At 43.7% G+C, this 22,441-nt stretch overlaps 2 protein-coding genes across 22 annotated transcripts in view; one reads left to right on the forward strand and one right to left on the reverse strand.

Annotated features, from left to right (window-relative positions):
- The window catches only part of LOC141408388 (uncharacterized), a 64,692-nt gene that overhangs the window by 41,978 nt on the left and 273 nt on the right, over nucleotides 1-22,441 (reverse strand). Inside the window, exon 2 of the mRNA XM_074012521.1 lies at nucleotides 20,678-22,429. Coding sequence (XP_073868622.1) covers nucleotides 21,713-22,429 — 717 coding nt within the window. The 3' untranslated portion in view covers nucleotides 20,678-21,712. The remainder of the gene's footprint in view (nucleotides 1-20,677; nucleotides 22,430-22,441) is intronic.
- ST3GAL5 (ST3 beta-galactoside alpha-2,3-sialyltransferase 5) overlaps nucleotides 1-22,441 on the forward strand; it is a 79,605-nt gene that overhangs the window by 4,658 nt on the left and 52,506 nt on the right. For 7 of the 21 annotated variants that reach the window (XM_074011336.1, XM_074011338.1, XM_005575391.5 and 4 more), the window contains exon 2: nucleotides 14,718-14,838. The exons of 6 other annotated variants lie outside the window; for them this stretch is intronic. In XM_074011336.1, the coding sequence (XP_073867437.1) occupies nucleotides 14,718-14,838 (121 nt within the window). Of the gene's footprint in view, nucleotides 1-14,717; nucleotides 14,839-20,710; nucleotides 20,796-21,937; nucleotides 22,144-22,441 lie in introns of those variants that run through there. 8 more of the 21 variants (XM_065526864.2, XM_074011343.1, XM_065526865.2 and 5 more) reach the window with 3 other exon arrangements.

Below are 22,441 nucleotides of genomic sequence, written 5' to 3' on the forward strand. Positions count from 1 at the left end.
ACCATTATCTGCTATAGCCTCCAACTTGAAACAACTCAAATATCCACCAAAGGGATTGAAAAAATACTGTGATCTATTTATGCTATGCAGCAATGAAAATAAACACATTTAAGCTACCTGCGGCAACATGGATGAACCTTACAGGCGCCATTTTGAGTGAAAGGAAGTAGACAGAGAGAGTCCACACTGTAGGATTTCTTTTATACAAAGTTCAAAATCAGGCTAACCTAACCTATGAAACGGAAGTCAGAGGATTGGCTGCCACAACAGGAAAACAGTGAGAGGGTGGTGACCAGAAAGAGCCATGAGGCAGGCTCAGGAAAGCAGGCAATGTTCTGTTTCTTGGCCTAGGTGGCTACATGGTATGTTCACTTAGAGAAAATTTATTGAGCTATATACATTTATGGTTTTGTAAATTTCTGGTATGCGTCTTATATTTTTGTGAATACATTTATTGTTCTACGTGTATAAGAAAATGAAAAGGTATGATTTTTTCTTGACCCTAGAAAAATGGCCACAAAGGATGACGCTCTCTGAGATAAGCAGAGATGATGTGTCCCTGATGATTGAAGGCTTGATTAGTTCTCCTATTTCCACTATCTCCCTTCTCCTGTCTGCTTCAACCTCCACTCTTGGTGGAGCTTCTGCAATCCACAAACATTTCACAATGCGATTGGCATTACGATTGTTTAGAAACAATCCTGTGGGATTGGCAGTAACGGTGCTCTTGTTCTAAATCTGGTTCTACCTCATTGACCAGATGGCTGATTTTAGCCTCTGTTTTTTATATGGAGTCAGAAAAATGGGTCAGGGGCCTGCTCCTTCGCCTGTGGTTGGTACTTTTCTTCCTATTTACCATGAGTCTGGCACTGGACATCAGCTGCCCCAGGGCCCACAGAGATGCCACCACCATGCAAAGCCCAGCCACAGTCTGGACCATAAGACTTCCAACTTCCTGCACAGCTGTGGCATTTAGTGGTCAGTATCTGGGCATTCATGGACATTTCTATCATGCACCTCAGGGGAACTCGGCACAGGTCCTGGCCTCTCCAGGAAGCCCTACCCCTCTAATACTGCTCTATCCCACTACACCTCAGTCAGGGGAAACCTAAATCCCTAGGGTGTAGATCTCCTGAAGGGGTGAAGGGAAGAAACAACATCTCCAGTTCTCTGAGAATGAGACTAGAGGGAGGAGGAGGAACTAAGGTTGTTTGCCCTACCCACTAAAACCCAGGCACTATGCCTTTTCCATGGAATGTTCAGAGAAAATGAAGTTTCTGTCTCTAAGAACCTGAGAGCCCAATTGAGAATATAAGTGTATCCCTGAGTTTAAGAAAACACTAAAACGGCCGGGCGCGGTGGCTCAAGCCTGTAATCCCAGCACTTTGGGAGGCCGAGGCGGGTGGATCACGAGGTCAGGAGATCGAGACCATCCTGGCTAACACGGTGAAACCCCGTCTCTACTAAAAATACAAAAAACTAGCCGGGCGTGGTGGCGGGCGCATGTGGTCCCAGCTACTCGGAGGCTGAGGCAGGAGAATGGCGTAAAACCCGGGAGGCGGAGCTTGCAGTGAGCCGAGATCGCGCCACTGCACTCCAGCCTGGACAGAGCCAGACTCCGTCTCAAAAAAAAAAAAAAAGAAAAAAAGAAAAAGAAAACACTAAAACAAAAACTGGCCAGACAAGCTAGTGTTTGAAGAGGCAGCAGAGGCCTGGGATTGACCTCTCCAGTTGATCTTGCATAGTCTACCATGTTACCATTTCGACATCACCGCCTTCATCAGACCTTCAGGCCCTCCACGTGGAAGTTTTGTTTCACCCACACAGTATTTGTCTGCCCTGCAATTAAAAACATTTTTAAATTTGTTGTTAATATTTAAAAACTGAGATAATTCAACTTTTAAAAATCCAGATTTCTGACCTTTCTTGAAAATTCTAAAGATCTAGCGACACAGGGTGTTTCACTCCTATAAGCCAGCAATTGGCAGAAGCTGAGCAGGGACTGTCCCCTTTAGATGGAGCTCTCCAGCTGCCATAGTCCCTACTACCTATTGTCCCACTTACTATTGCCTCACACCCCTTTATTTTGATCTTGAAAGATTTCCTTATTTCTACAATTCAAGGTTGACAGTTATCTTCTCCTAGAACTTTGCAGACACTCCCTGTCTTCTGGCAATTTTAAGCATAATTTCTATTTCTCCATAGATAATTTGTCTTTCCTCTGTGGCTTCTTTTAAGATCTCCTTTTTGTCTCTAGTGATCAGCAGTTTCACTCTGATGTTTCTAATATTCCTGTTAATTTTCCTGCTTATTGATTTTGGGCGGTTCTTAAATCTGAAGGTTGTGTGTTTTTGATTCTGGAAAAAATTCCATCGTTATTTCTTCTATTATTGCCTCTGAACCATTTTCTCTATTTTTTATTTCTGGAAATCTGAGTAGGCATGTGCTAGACTTTTGGCTTATTCTATCCTCCACATCCCTTCATCTCATTTGCATTTTCTGTAACCTTTTTTCTGTCAGTGCTGCATTTTGGGTAATTTCTTTGTATCCATCTTTCAGTTCACTAATTGTATGTTTCTCTCTCTCTCTTTCATTGTTTAACTGGTCTACCGAATTATTGTTAGTAGTCTCTTACTTCCTACTCATACTTTCAATGCCTTCTTTTTTTCTAGAAATATATTGAACAACCTTATTTTATGTTTTGAATCTTCTAATTCATTCTCTGAATCTTCATTTTATTATTTTTGCCAACTCTCATGTAAAATGAAATTTCCTTACTTGTACTGTGATGTCTTAAATTGCAAATTTAAATTCCTTGGAATTCTGGAGGAACTAGAGAGCATGCCGCTAGAGGTGATTTGCTTTTTACAAGTGTCTGAGGGAATTACCAACCTAGGACCACTTTAAAATAATGTTTGGCTTGAAGGTTTTTACTCACAAAGGTGGTATGAATTCCTGTCCAAAATGCATGAATGTGGGCTTTTGGTTAGGAATTCTTAGGGGAAACTTTTGTCTTTGTTTTGGTTCCACTCTGAGCAAAAATCAGGTATCTTAAGGCAAATTGACTATCTTTGTTCAATTCCTTTGTTTCCTATGGGGAGAAAAGTCCAACCACCCTTGCTGAAATTTCCACCCTTTGAGGGCTCTGGTGTGCATAAGGATTTCCAATCTGATTTCACCCTCTGCTCCAGTCTAGATTTTGTCTCCTATCTCCAGCCTGCTGCTTAGCCAGGATTAGCAGGTGGCTCCAGGGCAAGTGCTGGTTCCTGCTCACCTCTCAGGATTAACACTTTCTCATTGTTTGACCTCAGAGGAGTTTCCTCCCATTCCTGCCAGCCCAGCCTTGCTACAAAACATGTCTTAATAGTTTTCCCAGTATCTTAGGGGTTTTGATTTGGAAGATTTCACCAGAATCTGGTTTGCTGTGTTGCAAGAGACATGGCCCTCACTTTTCCAGCATCATTTTCCAATAGTTCCCCAGAATCCTTTGCACATTCTATTTCTTCTTCGTAGAAAACCCTTCCTCATCTTCTCCATTTGCTAAATCATATTATGGTAGGCAGAATTCTAAGATAGCTCCCAATATTCCTGGCTCCCAGGGTATGCACACTTTCAGTCATTCAAACATGACTCTAAGTGTTGCTGTGAAGAGCTTTTGCAGATGCAATTAAGGTTCCAAATCAGTTGACCTTAAAATAAGGAGATGATCTAGGCAGGCCTGCCCTAATCACATGAGCCTTTTAAAAGCAGAGAGTTTTGTCTGAGTGGTAGCAGAAGAGAAATTTATAGAGCTGTGCTCTAGTTGCCCTGGAAGAAATCAACTGTCCACACCATGAACTTCCCATGGGACCACACGTCAAGGAACTTCCTATGGGGCCACCTTAGGAGCTGAGGGGGGTCTCTGGCCAACAGCTAGCAAGAAAATGAGAACCTCAATCCTATTATAACTGTAAAGAAAAAAATTCTGCCACAAAGCAATGAGCTTGGATGAGGACCCTGAGCCCAGATAGGAACTGTGGCCCTGACCACCACCTTGACTGATTTTTTTTCCTTTGAGAAAGGGGTCTTTCACTGTCACCTAGGCTTGAATGCAGTGGCATGGTCATGGATCACTGTAGCCTTGACCTCCAGGGCTCAAGTGATCCACCCACCTCAGCCTTCCTAGTAGCTGGAACTACAGGCATGTGCCACCATGCCTGGTTAATTTTTGTATTTTTTGTAAGACAGGGTCTCGCCATGTTGTCCAGGCTGGTCTTGAACTCCTGGGCTCAAGCTATTGGCCTGCCTCAACCTCCAAAAGTGCTGGGATTCCAGGCATGAGCCACTGTACCCAGTCCCACCACCTTGATTTTGAAACTGGCCCAATTGTCCCATAGAACTGATATTTATGGTGTATTTTGAATAAACACGGAAATTGACCCATCAAGTCTTGAAACTTGAGAAATTACATTTATCTTGTAGCAGCACGAGCCGCAGACAAAACTCCTCAGACACCGAGTTAAGGAAGGAAGGAGTTTATTCATCTGGGAACATTGGCAAGACTCCTGTCTCAAGAGCCGAGCTCGCCAAGTGAGCAATTCCTGTCCCTTTTAAGGGCTCACAATTCTAAGGGTGTGTGTGTGAGAGGGTCGTCATTGATTGAGCAAGTAGAGTGTACGTGACTGGGAGCTGCATGCACCAGTAATCAGAACAAAACAGAACAGGACAGGGATTTTTACAATGCTCTTCCATACAATGTCTGGAATCTATAGATAACATAACCGGTTAGGTCAGGGGTCAGGCTTTAACTACCAGGCCCAGGGCACGGTGCCAGGCTGTCTGCCTGTGGATTTCATTTCTGCCTTTTAGTTTTTACTACTTCTTTGTTTGGAGGCAGAAATTGGGCATAAGACAAAATGAGGGGTGGTCTCCTCCCTCATTCCCCTCCTTTGAGACTCTCACTCATTTTATTAGTGGGAGTTCACACCTTCATTTTCACTACCTATGTCTTTCTGCATGACAGATAGATAGTGATTTACATAGTACACTTGTGCTGAAGCATTTGGTAAACTAGAGTAGTGATGAAACCTTTTACTATTTGAATGAGTACAGATAGTAAATAAGGGATCAGTAAGCAGGTTCCTCTTACTACTATAATTTTTATTACAAGAGTTTTAAATCCTCGTAGCGCTGGGAACTATTTTTAAACATGGCCTTAGGGTCAAATCCATGCCACACTTGTACAGGCATATGTGCCAGTTTCGTCATGTCTTTAACTATATCTTCGACTACTTGACCCTGATCATCTATGTGCAGGCAGCGATTGGTAACGTTAAATTTCTACAGACTTCTCTTTCAGCTGCTAGCAAGTAGTTGAGAGTCAATCTATTTTGATAGATAGTATTTCTCATCTGAGTTTCTTGCTGGGCCAGGACAGTCAAGGTTTTACTGGTTTTATTAGTGATGATCTCCAAGACAGCTTGCAATTGTATGATTCAGTTGAGCATGTAAATGGGGGTCTGGTATCCCTACAAGCCGTCTTATGCCCAAGTGGCAGGCCCACAGTATTGTATAATTTTTTCAGGCGGCCGTTTATCATCTTTTTAATTATCTACAGCTATGCTTCGCTTTTCACAGGAAGCATAGACAGGGAAGCCTAGGAGTTTGCCTGTTCTTACTAGCAGTAGGAAGAAAGATGGTTTACTAGTGCCAATAACACACTACCTGTCCACTGGTCAGGCAGCTTAGCGTAGGCTCTATGTCCACATATCCAGTATAGCCTAGTGGGGGCTGTCTAGTCCTGGTGGGATTCTGGGTGGGCCTAAACGGTCTGCAATTTTGGAAATTTACTGAATGGATTTTTCTCTGTGTGGTTTGAACTCCACCATGTAGTCTTCCTACAGGAAGGGTGAAGTTCTTTCCCACTCTTGCTATACAGTATTGTCTAATGATTGAGGCTTTTAGGACCTAGAAGTAATCAGGGTGATGCTTTTGGCCTGGGAATTCATCAGGAACTGGGTCTGTAGGTACTAATTCTCGGGCTTTCTATGGCCATTGATCTCCTATTACAGTTCCTCCACATACATAACATGAAGTGACACTGAGAGACTGGGCTACATGCTCAACTAATTGCAAAAACACATTTCTTGTTTTTCCTGGAATTTCTGGTACTGGCATATTTAGTTTATCATAGAAGGTTTGAAATACTGGCTCAGGAGAGTGTTTATAAACTTTTTTCAAACCACGACATTTACTTGAAGATCCAGTCCGGCTCCATCAATTTTTAGGGTTATACATTTCCCTTTTCTCTAGTGAGGATTAAGGAGGTTGGTTATTACCAGTTCTAAGGGGTTACACTGACCACTGGTACAGGAAGGGCAACTTTTCCCTTGCTGAAGGTGGACAGCATTTTTTTATTTTTTTTATTCAAGTAGTCTAAATGACACAAGACCAGTATCTACATTTATTTTTACACGGTCCTAATTCATGATAAATGTGCTTATTTTCTGCCATATAGCCTCTTTCCTAATTAAGAGAACCACATCCTGTTTTTAACTAATTATTATTAATGACAGCACAGGCATCAAATTTTGAGGTGACTTGTTTGGGCACCTCTTTTGTTTTCTGTTTTGGCTAACACTTTACTCATATCATTTATGAGCCCCCACCAGTCTTCAGTTCTCAATCTTATTTTAAAAACTGTGGTCATGGGAGGCTCAGATGGATCATAACACACATCAGGTTGGTCATTTCCTGGGCTACATACCTTGTATAGAATAACATTACACAAACAAGTTCTTTTTAGAATTCCAGTACACTTACAATAACCGTAAAATAATAGGACCGAAGCAACCTTTTGTCCTACCTGAGTGACTTGATGTATACACTGGGAACAGCCCTCAGTCTGAGGAAGGTCAGTGGAAGTCCTTATTGTACAAGTCCAAATTTTAAGGAAAATGAGTCCTGTGATGAGTTTCCCCATGCTTCAGCCATGCGTGGACCAGTCAGCTTCCGGGTGTGACTGGAGCAGGGCTTGTCGTCTTCTTCAGAGTCACTTTGCAGGGGTTGGTAAAGCTGCTCCCATCCACGTACAGCTCCCAGTCTACTGATGTTTAAGGATGGTCTCAGAGGTTAGGCCCACTAGAATAAATTGAGTCCAATACCTCTACATAGTTATGTTCAACTGGGCTCTCTGATATCTGGAGCAAGGTGGCGGGGTTTAGAATGTTGTAAACTTCAATGGTTATGCAGGGATTTTCACAGAGCAAGCTTTGGTATCTAGTTAGTCTAGCATTCGTTAGCTAAGGATGTCCTTTGATATTTATTAAAGTCACCACAGCATGGGGGGACTTTATGTTTAGGTTTTGCCCAAGAGTTAGCTTATCTGCTTCTTGTGCTAACAGGGCCATTGCTGCCAGGGCCCTTAGACATGGGGGCCAGCCTTGGAAACCCCGTCTAGCTGTTTTGAGAGATAGGCCACTGGTCTTGGCCAGGGCCCTACAGTCTGGGTTAAAATTCCAACTGCCATTTTTATTTTTCTGACACATAGAGTGTAAAGGGTTTTGTCAGGTCAGGTAGCCCCAAGGCTGGGGCCGACATGAGTTTTTCTTTTAACTCATAAAAAGCTTGGTGCTATTGGTTGTAATAGATGTAGTTTATCTAATCTACATTTTTATTAACTGTCACCTACTAAAATATTGACTTAAATCCTGTAGCTATTTGATTTCAAGCTTTAAATTGATCTGATATTACTTGTGGGGCTCCAATTACATCTAGACGTGAGAGTTGAAAGACCCATAAGGGGCTTCTCTCACTTTATGATGTCTTATTTTTTCTCCCTCTGGTTGATGAAATGCCAGGGTGAAAGGGATAGCCAAATAGACTAAAGCACAAGTGCCACTCCAGTTATTCAGCAGAGTGCCCAGTAAAGGTCCACCACAATACCACCACACATCTGCTCAGGGATGAATAAGGGCTGACTGATTGATAAGCTCTTGAAAATTCTTAAGCTCATCACATCCCTTCAGGTCTCCAAGGAATGCTAAGTTTCTTCCCTGTCATGAGAGACACAAAGTGAACTTAGTGTTGGGAGATGGAAGCTGGATGGCCCCTGGGAGCTGACCTGCAGGGTGCCGGACTTCGGGATATAGCAGAGAGAGCTTGGCATGACTTATTTCTCAAAGCTGTAGAATCCTGGAAAAGAGCTACCATGCAGCCTACACCTGGTCGACTGGAGGACCACCTTAGTGGAAGGGGGACAATCTGGGCCTCTGGCCTGCCATGTGCACAAGCATAACAATTGCTTTTGTTTAACGTGCAGATGGAATATTTGATCCATTTTAACCAGGCATTTGCATCTTGGTATCTTGTCTTTATTGCTAAAGTTTGTTTTAAGTCTTTAACATCTATGATCCTCTAGTAAAATGAATGTATGATTTTAGGAAATTACAAAAACCGGTTGGGGCGGTCCATCCTTGCTCTTTAGTGGTCCACAGAATATTGGACCAACTATGGCATAAAAGCTCTACATTCGGGGCAAAGACTCCTGGTTGGTACTGGGATCTTTATTGAAATCTCCCTGGACTAAATGGTCCTAGTATACTAATGCCCAGTCTGAGGAGAGCCAGGAGGGACAGAAGTACTTTTCTGAAGTAGAAAGCTGTCTTTGACTTGGCAAGTCTCCACAGGGTATAACAAGGCAAGCATTAAATGCAATAGTTTGAGGCAAAATTGACTTGGTTATGTTAATAACTAGATGGTTAGCAATAGAATGAGGAAAGAAGAAAGAGTAATAGAATAGAAGAAAAGAGTTAAATTTTTCTTAGCTTTAGTTTGGTAGGGTTTTTCCCTGGGACCATGGCCCATGACTCTGGAGTGGGTGGCACTTTCTTGACTGGTGTGATGAGTCCATCCTTTTATGCTGTATGAACAGCAGTCTTGGTGGTTAGCAGCACAAGGTAGGGTCCTTCCCAGGCTGGCTTGAGTTTTTCTTCTTTCCAGCCTTTGATGAGAACGTGATCTTCAGGCTGGTGCTGGTTTACTGGAAATTCTAGGGGTAGTACACATGCTAAAATACTTTTCGTTTTTGAGGGAAAGGAAAGTGGAAGATAAACCAAGTATATAATTTTTAAGAAACTGACCTTTTGTTTTAAATGTGGGGACCTTGGCAGGGGACTTTATAGTCCTTAGTGCCTTTTTACTGAGAAATTTCCTTTAGCACCTATTTTTTATTAGTTTTTAAACCAAAGAAAGCCAAATACCATTTTACATACAATGCCTTTTGTATGATTTTTATACCGGATAAGCTAAATTTTATCTTTATATTAGTGAGTTACTAATGTTAAACCTAATTTTAATAAAACTGTATAGACATATTTATCCAATTTTTAATGTTTGGCCATAAGGTAAGATTTTACAGACTCTTTTTAACCTTTTATAATTTTTGCTAAAGAGCAGGTTGGTGATTTAAGAAAAACCTGCTATGATTTTATTTTAATGTCCAGTTTACAGAAAAATTGGATGATACCTCTTTAACTTCAGCCAATGTTTACACACAGAATCTTCTTTCCAATTAACATTTTAAAACTTGATTAAACCTTTAAAACAAAATATTCATATTTTTAACCTTTTAATGTAGGTAAAAATTTATATTCTTATGCCTCCTTATAATTCTTTTACCAAAGGTATATTTTACTTTCCTTATACACCTTGCACATAAACTGTCTTTTTAAAAATTATACAACATTTCTTGCATAAATTCATTTTTTATAATATTTTTCTCTTTCACGACTTTCGCAGACAATTCTTCGACATGCTTTAACTTTCTGACTTATTACAAATATTTATTTCTTTAAACAACCAGTTAATTTATTTCAGGACAAGAATTTACCATATAATACTCTTTTTATATAAATTCTGTTCCCCCCCCAACTTTTTTCCTTTTTTTTTTTTTTTTTCTAACAGAAGAGCCCCATACTTTAAGATTTTTGAGTTAGTAAGCTACTTTTTTGCTTTTTTGATTTAGGATTGTTCTGTACTGAACTAGTGAGGTGTGCTCACAATGAGGTTTCCTCTAAAATTTTTTTTTTTTTTTTTTTTTTTACTTTTTTTCTGTTAGCAAAGTAGTTGCTGCTACAGATTGAATGCATTTGGGCCATCCGCAGGTTACTGGGTTAAGGGTTTTTCATAGGAAGGCCTCAGTGCTTTCAGGATACACCCTTGTTTACACTGACAACAAAGTAATATTGGAGCACTATGGGGTTATGGAGAATACCTTCAATTATCAATTACAGGTTTTAAATTTACCTTGGCTTTTAAAGGAATAGGGTACACCATGTTTTTTCTTAACTACTTGTATATATCTCTCTTTCTCTCCTTCTTTCTCTCTTTGACTTTGTCTCTCTCTCTCTGACTTTCCCTTTGCCTCTGTCTCTTCCTCTCTCTCTCTCTGCCTCGCTTATGCTGCAGTTCTCTCAACCACTGTGGAGAGATCTAAAGCCAGCTGTAACGAAGCATCTGTGTACGGGAACTGGTCTGGGTGCCCTGGCTTTACAGGTTACCTTGTGCCGTACCTTTGAAACAAGGGACCTATCCAGGCTTCCTTCTGATGGCCAACCTACCTCTAATGCTGGCCAGTCTATTTACACAAAGTTTTAAGTTTTCCTGGTGTCATAGTACTCCATAGTCTCCCTTAAATCCTTTCTTGAAATTTTTCAACATAGTTCCTAGTAGGGTGGGCTTATTTGTGCCTCACCCATGCTTCTTTGAGACAAAACACCACGCTCACACCACACGCACACCCCAAAACAAAGAACAGGTAAAAAGGCCACACACACACTTTTGCAGTTTACACCAAACCAAAATCAAAACCAAAATCAGAGTATCCAGAAATCCAAGCCAGGTCAAAACCAGAACCAAAGCATCAAGCAATCCAAGTCAAGTCAAAAACAAAAACCAAAGTGCCGGTACAGGCACATCATGGGTGATCAGGCCACACTTCCATCCAAATGGAGTAGGCAAGTTCCCAAGACCAGTCCCATCAAGCAATTTAAACCAAGTCAAAACCAAAACCAAAACCAAAGTGCTGATAAAGGCACGCCATGGGTGATCAGGCCACGCTTCCACTCAAATGGAGTGGGCAAGTTCCCAAGACCAGTCCTGTCAAGAAAGTCAAACCAAGTCAAAACCAAAACCAAAATCAAAGTGCCAGTAAAGGCACTTTGTGCTTTTAAGTGCACACTGTGGGTGATCAGGCCCCACTTCCACTTGAATGGAACGGGCAAGTTCTCAAGACTAGTCTTACCAAGTTTCAGATGTCCGGACTCCAAGTACCAGTTCCTTCCTGGTGTTTAGCCACTGTGTTGATCCTCCACAGGGGCCTGCCACACACTGCTCTGGCAAGGCATCCCACTGGGGCAATTGCCTACCCAGGAGCGCTCTCAGAATCTGTGTCACTCCGGCTGGTTGGAGTCCCCTGCAGTGATGTTCCACTGGGCCACCTAAGGAGTTGCCTCCACCATCTGCCAATCACCTTGCTTCCTGGCCAGGGAACCAAGAAATGTAGCAGGATGAGCTGCAGACAAAACTCCTTAGACACTGAATTAAAGAATGAAGGAGTTTATTCGGCCAGGAGCACTGGCAAGACTCCTGTCTCAAGAGCCAAGCTCTCGGAGTGAGCAATTCCTGTCCCTTTTAAGGGCTCACAACTCTAAGGGGGTCTGCATGAGAGGGTTGTGATCGATTGAGCAAGCAGGGGGTATGTGACTGGGGGCTGCATGCACCGGTAATCAACAAAACAGAACAGGACAGGGATTTTTACAATGCTCTTCCATACAGTGTCTGGAATCTATAGATAACAGAACCAATTAGGTCAGGGGTTGATCTTTAACTACCAGGCCCAGGGCACAGCGCCGGGCTGTCTGCCGATGGATTTCATGTCTGCTTTTTAGTTTTTACTACTTCTTTCTTTGGAGGCAGAAATTCAGCATAAGACAATATGAGGGGTGGTCTCCTCCCTTAGTCTGAGTTCCTTTCTCTGGAAACCATCGGGCCTTCCAAATAGTATCAAGGAACAGAAACTTACATATCACTGAATCTGGACAATGAGATGCCAGACCCCTTATCTGCCAGAAGACCACTTGCTTCCTGTTGACCAAGTCCTCTTCCTTACCCCTTTCTAATTCCTATTTTCACATGCATGGCTACATTTCTTCCCTGCTATTTAAGTCCCTAATTTTATTTGTTTATTTTTATCTATTTATTTATTTTGAGACGGAGTTTTGCTCTTGTCACTCAGGCTGGAGCAAAATGGCACAATCTCGGCTCACTGCAACCTCCACCTCCTGGATTCAAGTGATTCTCCTGCCTCAGGCTCCCAAGTAGCTGGGACTACAGGCACACGCCATCACGCCTAGCTAATTTTTGTATTTTTAGTAGAGACAGAGTTTCACCACATTGACCAGGCTGGTCTTGAACTCCTGACCTCAGGTGATCTGCCTGCCTCAGCCTCTCAAAGTGCTGGGATTACAGGTATGAGCCACTGCACCCAGCCTAAACCCCTAATTTTAGTAGGTCAGGGAAATAGATTTGAGACTGATCTCCTATCTCCTTGGCTGCAGCAACAGACTAAAGCCTTCTTCACTGACAACACTTGTTGTCTCAGTGATTGGCTTTCTGTGTTGAGAGTAGTGGGACTTAGACCAAAGCCTTAGTATTTTGGTAACAATTTCAGTCATGTGACTGAATTTGGGTGGAGAATCCAGTTACACTGTACCTGACTTAAACTGTGAGATAATAAAGATGTGTTGTTTTAATCTAATTTGTGGTAATGTGTTACACAGAAACAGAAAATGAATATGGCCTGAAACTAATATACCGATCAATATACCTACCTTATCCTTCAAAATCAGTCTCACCCCTTTAAGAGGTCGCCTTGAGCTCCAAGACGGATTCTGCTGTGCCCCTTGATGCTCCTAGGGCTCTTTTTTGGGGGGTGGGAGGACAGAGTCTCACTCTGTCACCCAGGCTGGAGTGCAGTGGTTTGATCATGGCTCACTGCAGCCTCAACTTCCTCAAGCAACCCTCCTGCCTCTGCCTCCCAAGTAGCTGGGACCACATGTGCGAGCCACCACACCCAGCTAATTTTTTGTATTTTTTGTAGAGATGAGGTCTCACTATATTGCCCAGGCTAGGCTCGAACTCTTGGGCTCAAGCGATCCTCCCATCTCAGCCTCCCAAAGTGCTGAGATTGCAGGAGTGAGCCACTGCACCCTGCCTTTGGCTCTTTGTTAGTAGTTTTTGTCTTATATCTTGTTGTTTTACTGGTTTTGTTTGTTTGTTTGCTTGTTTGAAGTGTCTTTCTCTTCTGTTAGACCATTTGATCCTTCAGGGTGAGGACTATGTCTTAGTGTATTTGTCTGTTTTCATGCTGCTGATAAAGAAATACCCATGACTGGGTAATTTATAAGAAAAAGAGGTTTAATGAACTTACAGTTCCATGTGGCTGGGGAGGCCTTACAATCACAGCGGAAGGTGAAAGGCATGTCTTACATGGCGGCAGACAAGAGAGAATGAGAACCAAGTGAAAGGGGTTTCCCCTTATAAAACCATCAGATCTCATGAGACTTCTTCACTACCACAAGAACAATATGGGGGAAACTGCCCCCATGATTCAATTATCTCCCACTGGGTCACTCCAACAACATGTAGGAATTATGGAAGCTACAATTCAAGACGAGGTTTGGGTGGGGACACAGCAAAACCCTATCATTTAGGTAGGCTTGAGGCAGGAGAATAGGTCTGGAGGCAGGGAACCTAAGACTGATTTGCACTGACTTCCTAAAATTGAATCAAATGGAAAACCCCACCTCTCCACATCCAAGTAACAAAAGGATCAGAGGCTGCTCCCTCAGCACTGCAACACAGATGAAAAATGGAAAGTACCTCTGATTGGTCCTCTCCTGCAACCAGACTGGTCATGGTTCACTCCTTCATTTACATAGGGTATAACTAAGTAACCAGTGGGAAACCTCTGGAGGGTATTTAAACCCCAGAAAATTCTGTGACCAACCCTCTTGAGCCATTCACTCAGGCTGTTCCCACTCTGTGGAGCATACTTTCATTTCAATAAATCTGTGCTTTCTTTGCTTCATTCTTTTGTTGCTTTGTTTGTGCATTTTGTCCAATTCTTTGTTCAAAATGCCACGAACCTGGATGACTACTGACTCATCAGGACTTTCTACTGGTAACAGGCTCTGGACTCTGACATCCTGGGTTTGAATCCTGACTTTGTGACCCTGGGCAGGTTATTTTATCTCCTTAAGTTTCTTGAAGCCTCAGGTTCCTTGGGTAAGATATGGGGATATGAGACCCTACCTTAAAGGGATACTGTGAAGATAAAATGAAGTAATTTATGTTATGCACTTCGCGTGATGCCTCACATATAACAGGCTCTCAGCAAATGTTTGCAGAATCAATATATGGGTGAAGGACAGACAGAAGGGCGGCCTGAAGATGTGCCTGGATATGTTAATATGTGTCCCTCCACTTCCAGAAGAATTCATTCCACGAGGGACTCTTTCCTCAATCTGAGCCTCTTCTGCCAACCGCCAGCCTTCCCATGATGTTTTTGTGTCGTCTTTTTCCCTCCTTTGTTTGTTTTACTCCCGCTTCTCCTGTGATTGCTCACAGGAAAACATTCCTAGAAAAACCTCAAGAGACCAACTTCTTTTGTGCTTCAGGGCAGCAGACAGAGCCTGTGTTCTGTTGGCTGCAGCTGTGCTCCAGTCCCTGAGGGCCTGCGGAAGAGACAGCGTCTCAGGGGGACCAGGCAGGAGTCCAACAGAAAAAGACAATGCTTCAGTAAGTAACCTGGGCCCAAAACTCCAACACAAAAAGGTTATATCACAGGGCAAGTGACCCCTCACCCCTCCTGCCTCACAGACATCCTCGGTCTTGGCTGCCACCAACATCTTTCTTCCCTCCTCTCCTTCTGGCCACCTACAAAACAGTCACATCAGCATCACCCCTAACAGTTTCAAAGACACTGGGCTCTCAGGGAAGGCACAGCTTCTGTCTTGGTATGGGGTGAGGGCCATTTGGCAGACGAAAAGAAACAGGCCATCTGGAGAGGCCTCTGAGACCTCAGTAATTTGAACCAATGACTCCCTACATTTTTACTTATTGCAAAAAACAACATTATAACAACATTAAAACAGATTTGCTAAAAAAGGAAGAAAGATTATTTGTGATCCCACCACCCTAACACAACTATTTTCTTTTTTCCAAATTATCTTCCAGTTTTTGGCCACATGATAGATGTTTGCATACAATCTGTGTTGCCTTTTTTATTTTTTTCACTTAATATTTCACTTAATTTTTTTCACTTAATATTTCACTTAATATATCCTAAGTCTTTTCCAGTATTGACATATGATCTTCACATTGGCCACATTTTTTTTTCCTGCAAATATTCCAGCCAATTAGACTGAGGCACAATTAATGATTTCTTAACCTTTGGGGATTCTTGTCCATCCCCTGGAATCTTTGAGGTTGGCTCTTGGCAAAGCTGTAAAGGAAAGTAAGTTTGGTTTTGGGGCCCATCTGCATCCCTTACAAATCTTCTTTCTTCCCTGCTAGCAGTTCTAGCCTAAGAGTTCTATCACCATATCCCATTCCCCAACCTGTTCTCTAATATTGCACTGCCAGTCATTGTACTATCAAAAAAAGTAATAATATAGGTTCCAATTTTTCTTCAGTGTAAAAGCAATACATATGCATGTTGTCCAATACGGGAAACACAGAACAACAAAAATAAAAATAAGAAGTAAAAATCTGCTATAATCTTGCTGCTTATGATCACATGCCACTGAAGATCCCATTTGTCTGAATTAGGTATTTTCCTCCTGGACTCTTCTCTGCCTTCCAGCCTCATTTCATCATTGCAACTTGTGTTGCGTAAATAGGTACATGGCAAATCAGTTGGGGCACCTGGGGTTGGCTAGTTGAAACCACAGAGGAACTTCCTATCTCATACAACTGAAATGTACAGAGGCAAGATGGACTTCAGGACTGGTTTGATCTAGTGACTCAAATATGTCATAAAGGAAATGGTTTCTTTCTAACAATGGTCTTCTGCTTCCCATAGCATTACTTTCTTCCTAAAATAAGCTCTTCTTGTAGTCCAAGATGTCTGTCTTATCAACAGCTTCTGAGGCTACTTACTGCCTGGTTCTTGTCTAGCAGAACATGAAAGCCTCTCTCCCCCAGCATCTAATAAATTCCTGAGACTTCCTCTGATTGGATCAACGTGGTTCCTATGGCTACCCATGAACCATTCCTAGTGGCAAGGAGGATGGGGCAACTGGCTACTCTGGGTGGCTGAGACCAGTAAGTCTCAAACTCTGGTCTCAGGATCAATTTACACACCTAGAAATTACTGAGGATCCCAAAGAATCTTTTTAACACAGTCTTTCTCTTGATATTTGCCAAATTAGAAATTAACACTGAGAAAGTTTTAAATATTTAATTTAAATATTTAAAATTTAAAATTTTATTAAGTCATTAAAATAATAAATCTGGCTGGGCATGGTGGCTCACACCTACAATCCCAGCACTTTGGGAGGCCAAGAGGGGTGGATCACCTGAGGTCCGGAGTTCGTGACCAGCCTGGCCAACATGGTGAAACCCCATCTGTACTAAAAATACAAAACTTAGCTGGGCGTGGTGGTGTGCGCCTATAATCCCAGCTACTTCTGGAGGCTAAGGCAGGAGAATCATCTGAACCTGGGAGGTGGAGGTTGCAGTGAGCCATGATTGTACCATTGCACTCCAGCCTGGGTGGCAGAGCAAGACTCTGTCTCAAGCAAAAAATAAATAAATAAAATAATAATAATAATAAAACCATTGCATGTTAATATATATTGATAAAAATAACTTTTTTTTTGTTTTTAGACAGAGTTTTGCTCTGTCACCCAGGCTAGAGTGCAGTGGCGTGATCTCGGCTTACTGCAACCTCTGCTTCCCAGGTTCAAGCAATTTTCCTGCCTCAGTCTCCTGAGTAGCTGGGATTACAGGCACATGCCAGCGCGCCCTGCTAATTTTTTGTACTTTTAGCAGAGACAGCGTTTCACCATGTTGGCCAGGCTGGTCTCAAACTCCTGACCTCAAGTAATCTGCCCACTTCGGCTTCCCAAAGTGCTGGGATCACAGATGTGAGCCACTGCATGCAGACAAAACCAGTTTTTTTTGGCTGCATGCAGTGGCTCACATCTGTGATCCCAGCACTTTGAGAGGCCCAGGCAGAAGCAACACTTGAGCCCAGGAGTTTGAGGCCAGCCTGGGCAACAGAGGGAGACCACTGTCTCCACAAAAAATTAGAAATTAGCCTGGCATGGTGTTGGGTACCTGTAGTTCTGTCTACTCGGGGGAGGCTGAGGTAGGAAGATTGCTTGAGCCCAGCAGGTAGAGGTTGCAGTGAGCCGAGATCGTGCCACTGCACTCCAGCCTGGGTAACAGAGTGAGACTCTATCTCCAAAAAAAAAAAAAAATGCTGCTGTCCTGGATTTGTAAGTAGCCTGAGTGACTCTTTGCTAATCACTATTCAGAGGCTTCTCTGAGATCAGCCACTGACTTGGAGAGATACCGGTAAAGCTTTGAGAGGTGGAGGCTGATCTTAGTCTACTGTTTCAAGATCTCTGTCTTAATCCAGAATAATAGCTATAATAGCTAAGGATGTCTCGGTGGCTGGTGAGAAGGAAGTTTGGGGGTCTGCTTGTCTTGCTCCCCAAGTGGGTCAACCTAATGTGAGTGGAGTGAATGAGGTAGTAAGGGCTTAACAGATGTCTTGTGAGGCTTCAAGTGAGCTGTGATCATGCCACTGCATATCACCCATGCCTGGGCGACAGAAAAAGACCCCGTCTCAAAAACAAAAACAAAAACAAAAACAAAAAGCTACTATTTCCCAAAACAGAAAGATTAGTGAGAAAAATGACTTTTTTTTTTCTTTTTCTTTTTCTTTTTACTGAATCCCAAATGTGATAGTAAGTTGTTGTTTTGTTTTGTTTTTTAAAAAAAAAACATTTTTGGAAGTCTCTTTAAGTCTAGCTTAACAGAAGACAGCTGGATTTTTATATCTGCTTCTGTATTCAATCTGTTGCAAATTATTTTGGTTGTAGCACATGAAGAGAACTCGGCCTCACATTGATTTGTAATTGGAAAGTTACAAGTATTTTAAACACCTTTTAAGATAATTGTGAATATTTGTCTTTGATACTACACCAAAACTCTACAAGAGGTTGTTTTTAAATGTTTTTTGCACTGTGGAATCTGAAAACTTCTCTGTAAACTTCTATTGTTAAATTAAAACCCATTGTCTGCCTTGTACTTTAAATGGATCTTTACTCATGGATGACTTTGTAACATCATGTGTTAACCATTTGGAAGGCGATGATTCACTGGGTAAATGTAGTTGTTATACATTATCCAGTATCCAAAAATCACATTCATTAATGTCACCATTGATCTCATCAGAAAGTCCTTAAATATTGAGAAGCCGTTAAGCTCATGGTGATGCACGTTTTCCAAAATTCTAAATTTCTCTTGGAAAGTTGGAATTTTTTCATCATTGGCAACAAATAGTCTATTGTTTTCCTTGAAGACACAGGCTCATTTAGTTCATTTTCAAGAAAATACATACCAAATACCCAAGTCAGAATAATCATAGTTTATCAGACATTTTCTCAAGTAAAAATGGTGTTTCATAAAGAAAAACAGCAAGTTCAGCTTGCAATTCAAACAATTGCACATGTGATTTTCTAAGTTAGAAAATGATCTCACTTAGACAACCGTGTTACATAGACAACTATCTTACATCTGTTTGCAGCAAAAGTACTTTACATGTAGTTTTCGTTTTGTCATATTAAATAATAAAACGCCATGACTCCACTTTGGGAGGCCGAGGCAGGTGGATCACCTGAGGTCAGGAGTTCAAGATCAGCCTGGCCAACATGGTGAAACCCCTGTCTCTACTAAAAATACAAAAATTAGCCAGGATGGTGGCAGGTGCCTGCAATCTCGGCTACTCGGAAGGATGAGGCAGGAGAATTGCTTGAACCCAAGAGGTGAAGGTTGCAGTGAGCTGAGATTATGCCATTGCACTCCAGCCCGGGCAATAAGAGTGAAATTCCATCTTAAAAAAAAAAAAAAGCCATGACTCAAGTTTTCAGATTTTAATAATTTTGGTGCCACTGCCTTGATTTCTGAAGGTGCCAGTTGTTTGACCCACCTTTGTTTTTGTGCTGTCAGTCAAGAAGGTAACTGATGTCTTAGATTATTATGAGATAGTTTTGATTTCAGAGTTCCCCTGAAAGGTCCTCAGGGACTCCCAGAGGTCTTTGGACCACATTTTGAGAACCCCTGGCTTAGACCAATCAGAACCCTGTCATAGACTGTGGTAAACTAACTTAAAAGGTATGTTATATCACAAAGGAGGAGGGTGGATGGATGTTGGGGGCAACCACAAGGCCTGCTATGAGAATGACCAAAGCAATCAGCATAAGTAAAGAATTAGGCCAGGCGTGGTGGCTCACTCCTGTAATCCCAGCACTTTGGGAGGCTGAGGCAGGAGGATCACTTGAGGTCAGGAGTTCGAGACCAGCCTGGCCAACATGGTGAAACTCTATCTCTTCTAAAACTATGAAAATTAGCTGGGTGTGGTGACCCTTGCCTGTAATCCCAGCTACTCAGGAGGCTGAGGCAGGAGAATTGCTTGCACCCAGGAGGTGGAGGTTGCAGTGAGCCGAGATCATGCCACTGCACTCCAACCTGGGTGACAAAGTGAGACTCTGTCTCTTAAAAAAAAAAAAAAAAAAAGTGTTGCTGTCCTGGATTTGTAAGTAGCCCGAGTGACTGTTTGCTAGTCACCATCCAGAAGCTTCTCTGAGATCAGCCACTGACTTGGAGAGATACCAGTAAGGCTTTGAGATCTAGAGGCTGATCTTAGTCTCCTGTTTGGAGATCTCTGTCTTAATCCAGAATAATAGCTAAGGATGTCTCTGTGGCTGGTGAGAAGGAAGTTTGGGGGCCCGCTTGTCTTGCTGCCCAAGAGGGTCAACCTAATGTGAGTGGAGTGAATGAGGTAGTAAGGGCTTAACAGATGTCTTGTGATGCCGGGGCAGGAGGTAGCTTCAAGTTCCTTTTCTTCCTCACCCCCACCTTACACCCATCCTTGGAAGCTGGGATAATGCTGACTCTCATGGCAGCCATAATGCTATCAGGACTGGCTTTGCAGACAAGGGGAATCTGGAAGAGAAGGGTAGGGGCAGCGGAGACAGAGAGAGGTAAAGAGTGTTGCATCAAGCACATGTGTCAGAGGCGTTTAAACCAGAGTGCCTCCATTTTGAGTGAAGGCTAGAAAAATGAGGCTGGGACTTGCTAGTCCGCATTCCCTGAAAGTTAGGCATTCCTAGCCTCTAGATGTTTATGGTTAAGGGAACAAATTAATAATGCTTACTAAACAGACCCAGACTTGAGAGTGTCCAGATATCCCGATATCTGGAGAACAAAGGCATTCCTAATTTTGCTTTAAAAATAATAATATTGATTATTGCAAAATATGGTAATTAGGAAAATTAATCCTTTATCACAAACCCTTGTAGCAGAAGATATCTCCCCATATATACAAGCATGACAAGCATTGTACCTTAGTTGGATACGTCCCTCCTCTTATTTTCAGGAATGCCCTGCTGGAGTGCAGTGGCGATCTCGGCTCACTGTAACCTCTGCCTCCCGGGTTCAAGCGATTCTCCTGCCTCAGCCTCGTGAGTACCTGAGACAACAGGCTTGCGCCACCACGCCTGGCTAATTTTTGTATTTCTAGTAGAGAAGGGGTTTTGCCATGTTGGCCAGCTGGTCTGGAACTCCTGACATCAGGTGATCTGTGCGTCTCAGCCTCCCAAAGTGCTGGGATTATGCGTGAGCCACCGTGCCCAGACACCACTTTACTTTCTTAATAAACTTGCTTTTACTTTGCACTGTGGATTTGCTCTGAACTGTTTCTTGCATGAGATCCAAGAATCCTCTCTTGGGGTCTAGATCGGGACCCCTTTCCTGTAACACATGGACCTTGGGCTGATCTCCAAGATTAAGAGGGCAAGGTACTCAGCAGCTCTGCCTGGCTAGCCTCGGCCAACTTACTGGATTTAAATCGCCCAGTGACAGCTTTTCCTCCAATATTTTCAAAATGCTCCCAATATCCTCACGTTAGAACAATCCAGAAATAGTCTTATGGTAAAACCCTTTTGGGAGGTGTGAAAGTAGAGTCCTCCCACTGTTTCCTTCACAACGCTTTTTGCCCCAACCTGGATCGCCCAGGCAGCACATTTTTTTCCGGCACCCCCACCAAGGGAAGAACAGAGACATCTCCAAACCAGCTGTCCTGCGCCAAGCTGTTACAAAAAAGAGAGATGAGGCTCCCAGTTTATGCAAACATATTTGGCTCGGTGTCTAGGATCTTCTTTTTCAAACCCAGAAGGGGATTGCAGGCACACGGCAGCGGCGCTGTGTCTGCCGCTCTGAAAGGAAGTCGACCTCCTTGACTGGCTTCACTGGAGTCTGGTCCGAAAGCACCGGAAAGTTGCAGGCGCGCAGTATACGCTCAGCTGTGTCCAAAAAATAACCTATCAATCACTGCCTTAAGCTTTGTTTCCTTCCTGAATTTTTTTATTTTCACGAATATTTATGCTTTTACAAACTGTTTATCATTTCCTCTCCAGAACCAAGAGGGGCTCGCCCCAGCCCGGCCCCCGCCCCGGGTGCGTCCCTGCAGGGGGCGCCCTACTCCGACAGTGCCCACTGCTCCGCAGGGCGGACGGGCCGCGCGCCCGGGGGCGGGGCCTCTGCGGAGGCATCGTGCTCTCCGATTGGCCTTCCGCGTCCTCGTGACGCCAGACCCCGCCCACGCGCCCCTCCTCCGCATCTGCGCGGGGGAGCGGCGGCCCACGGCTGAATGGGCGCGAGTGCGGTGCCGGGGGCGGGTGGGGGTGCTGGGTCCCGGGCTGGCTGCCGGCCGGCGCCCCCTCACTAGTATGCGGAGGAAGGCCGCGGGCTGGGCGGAGCGGCGTCCCCTGCAGCCGCGGACAGAGGCAGCGGCGGCACCTGCCGGCCGAGGTACGTGGCGCAGCCCCCTCCTCGGCGTCGCGGGGGCCCGGGGGCTGGGGGCTGCGGCGGCGACCTGTCTCTGCCCGGCTAGGCGCGGCGTTTCCGCCTCGAACGCCGCGGGCAGCGCCCAGGGCACGGCACCCTCAGGCGAGCCCGGCCGGGGCGCAGGCGAAGGGTCGTGGTCCCGGGCCGTGTGGACCGGGCAGGGGCGCCCGGGCAGGTGTGGAGGCGGTGGAGGGTGGGGCGGACCGCCGGTTGTCGGGTCCAGCCGCAGTGGCCCTTTCCCCGCCGCTTTCTACTGCAGCTT

The sequence above is a fragment of the Macaca fascicularis genome, chromosome 13 (assembly GCF_037993035.2).
Source record: "Macaca fascicularis isolate 582-1 chromosome 13, T2T-MFA8v1.1".
Taxonomy (NCBI): domain Eukaryota; kingdom Metazoa; phylum Chordata; class Mammalia; order Primates; family Cercopithecidae; genus Macaca; species Macaca fascicularis.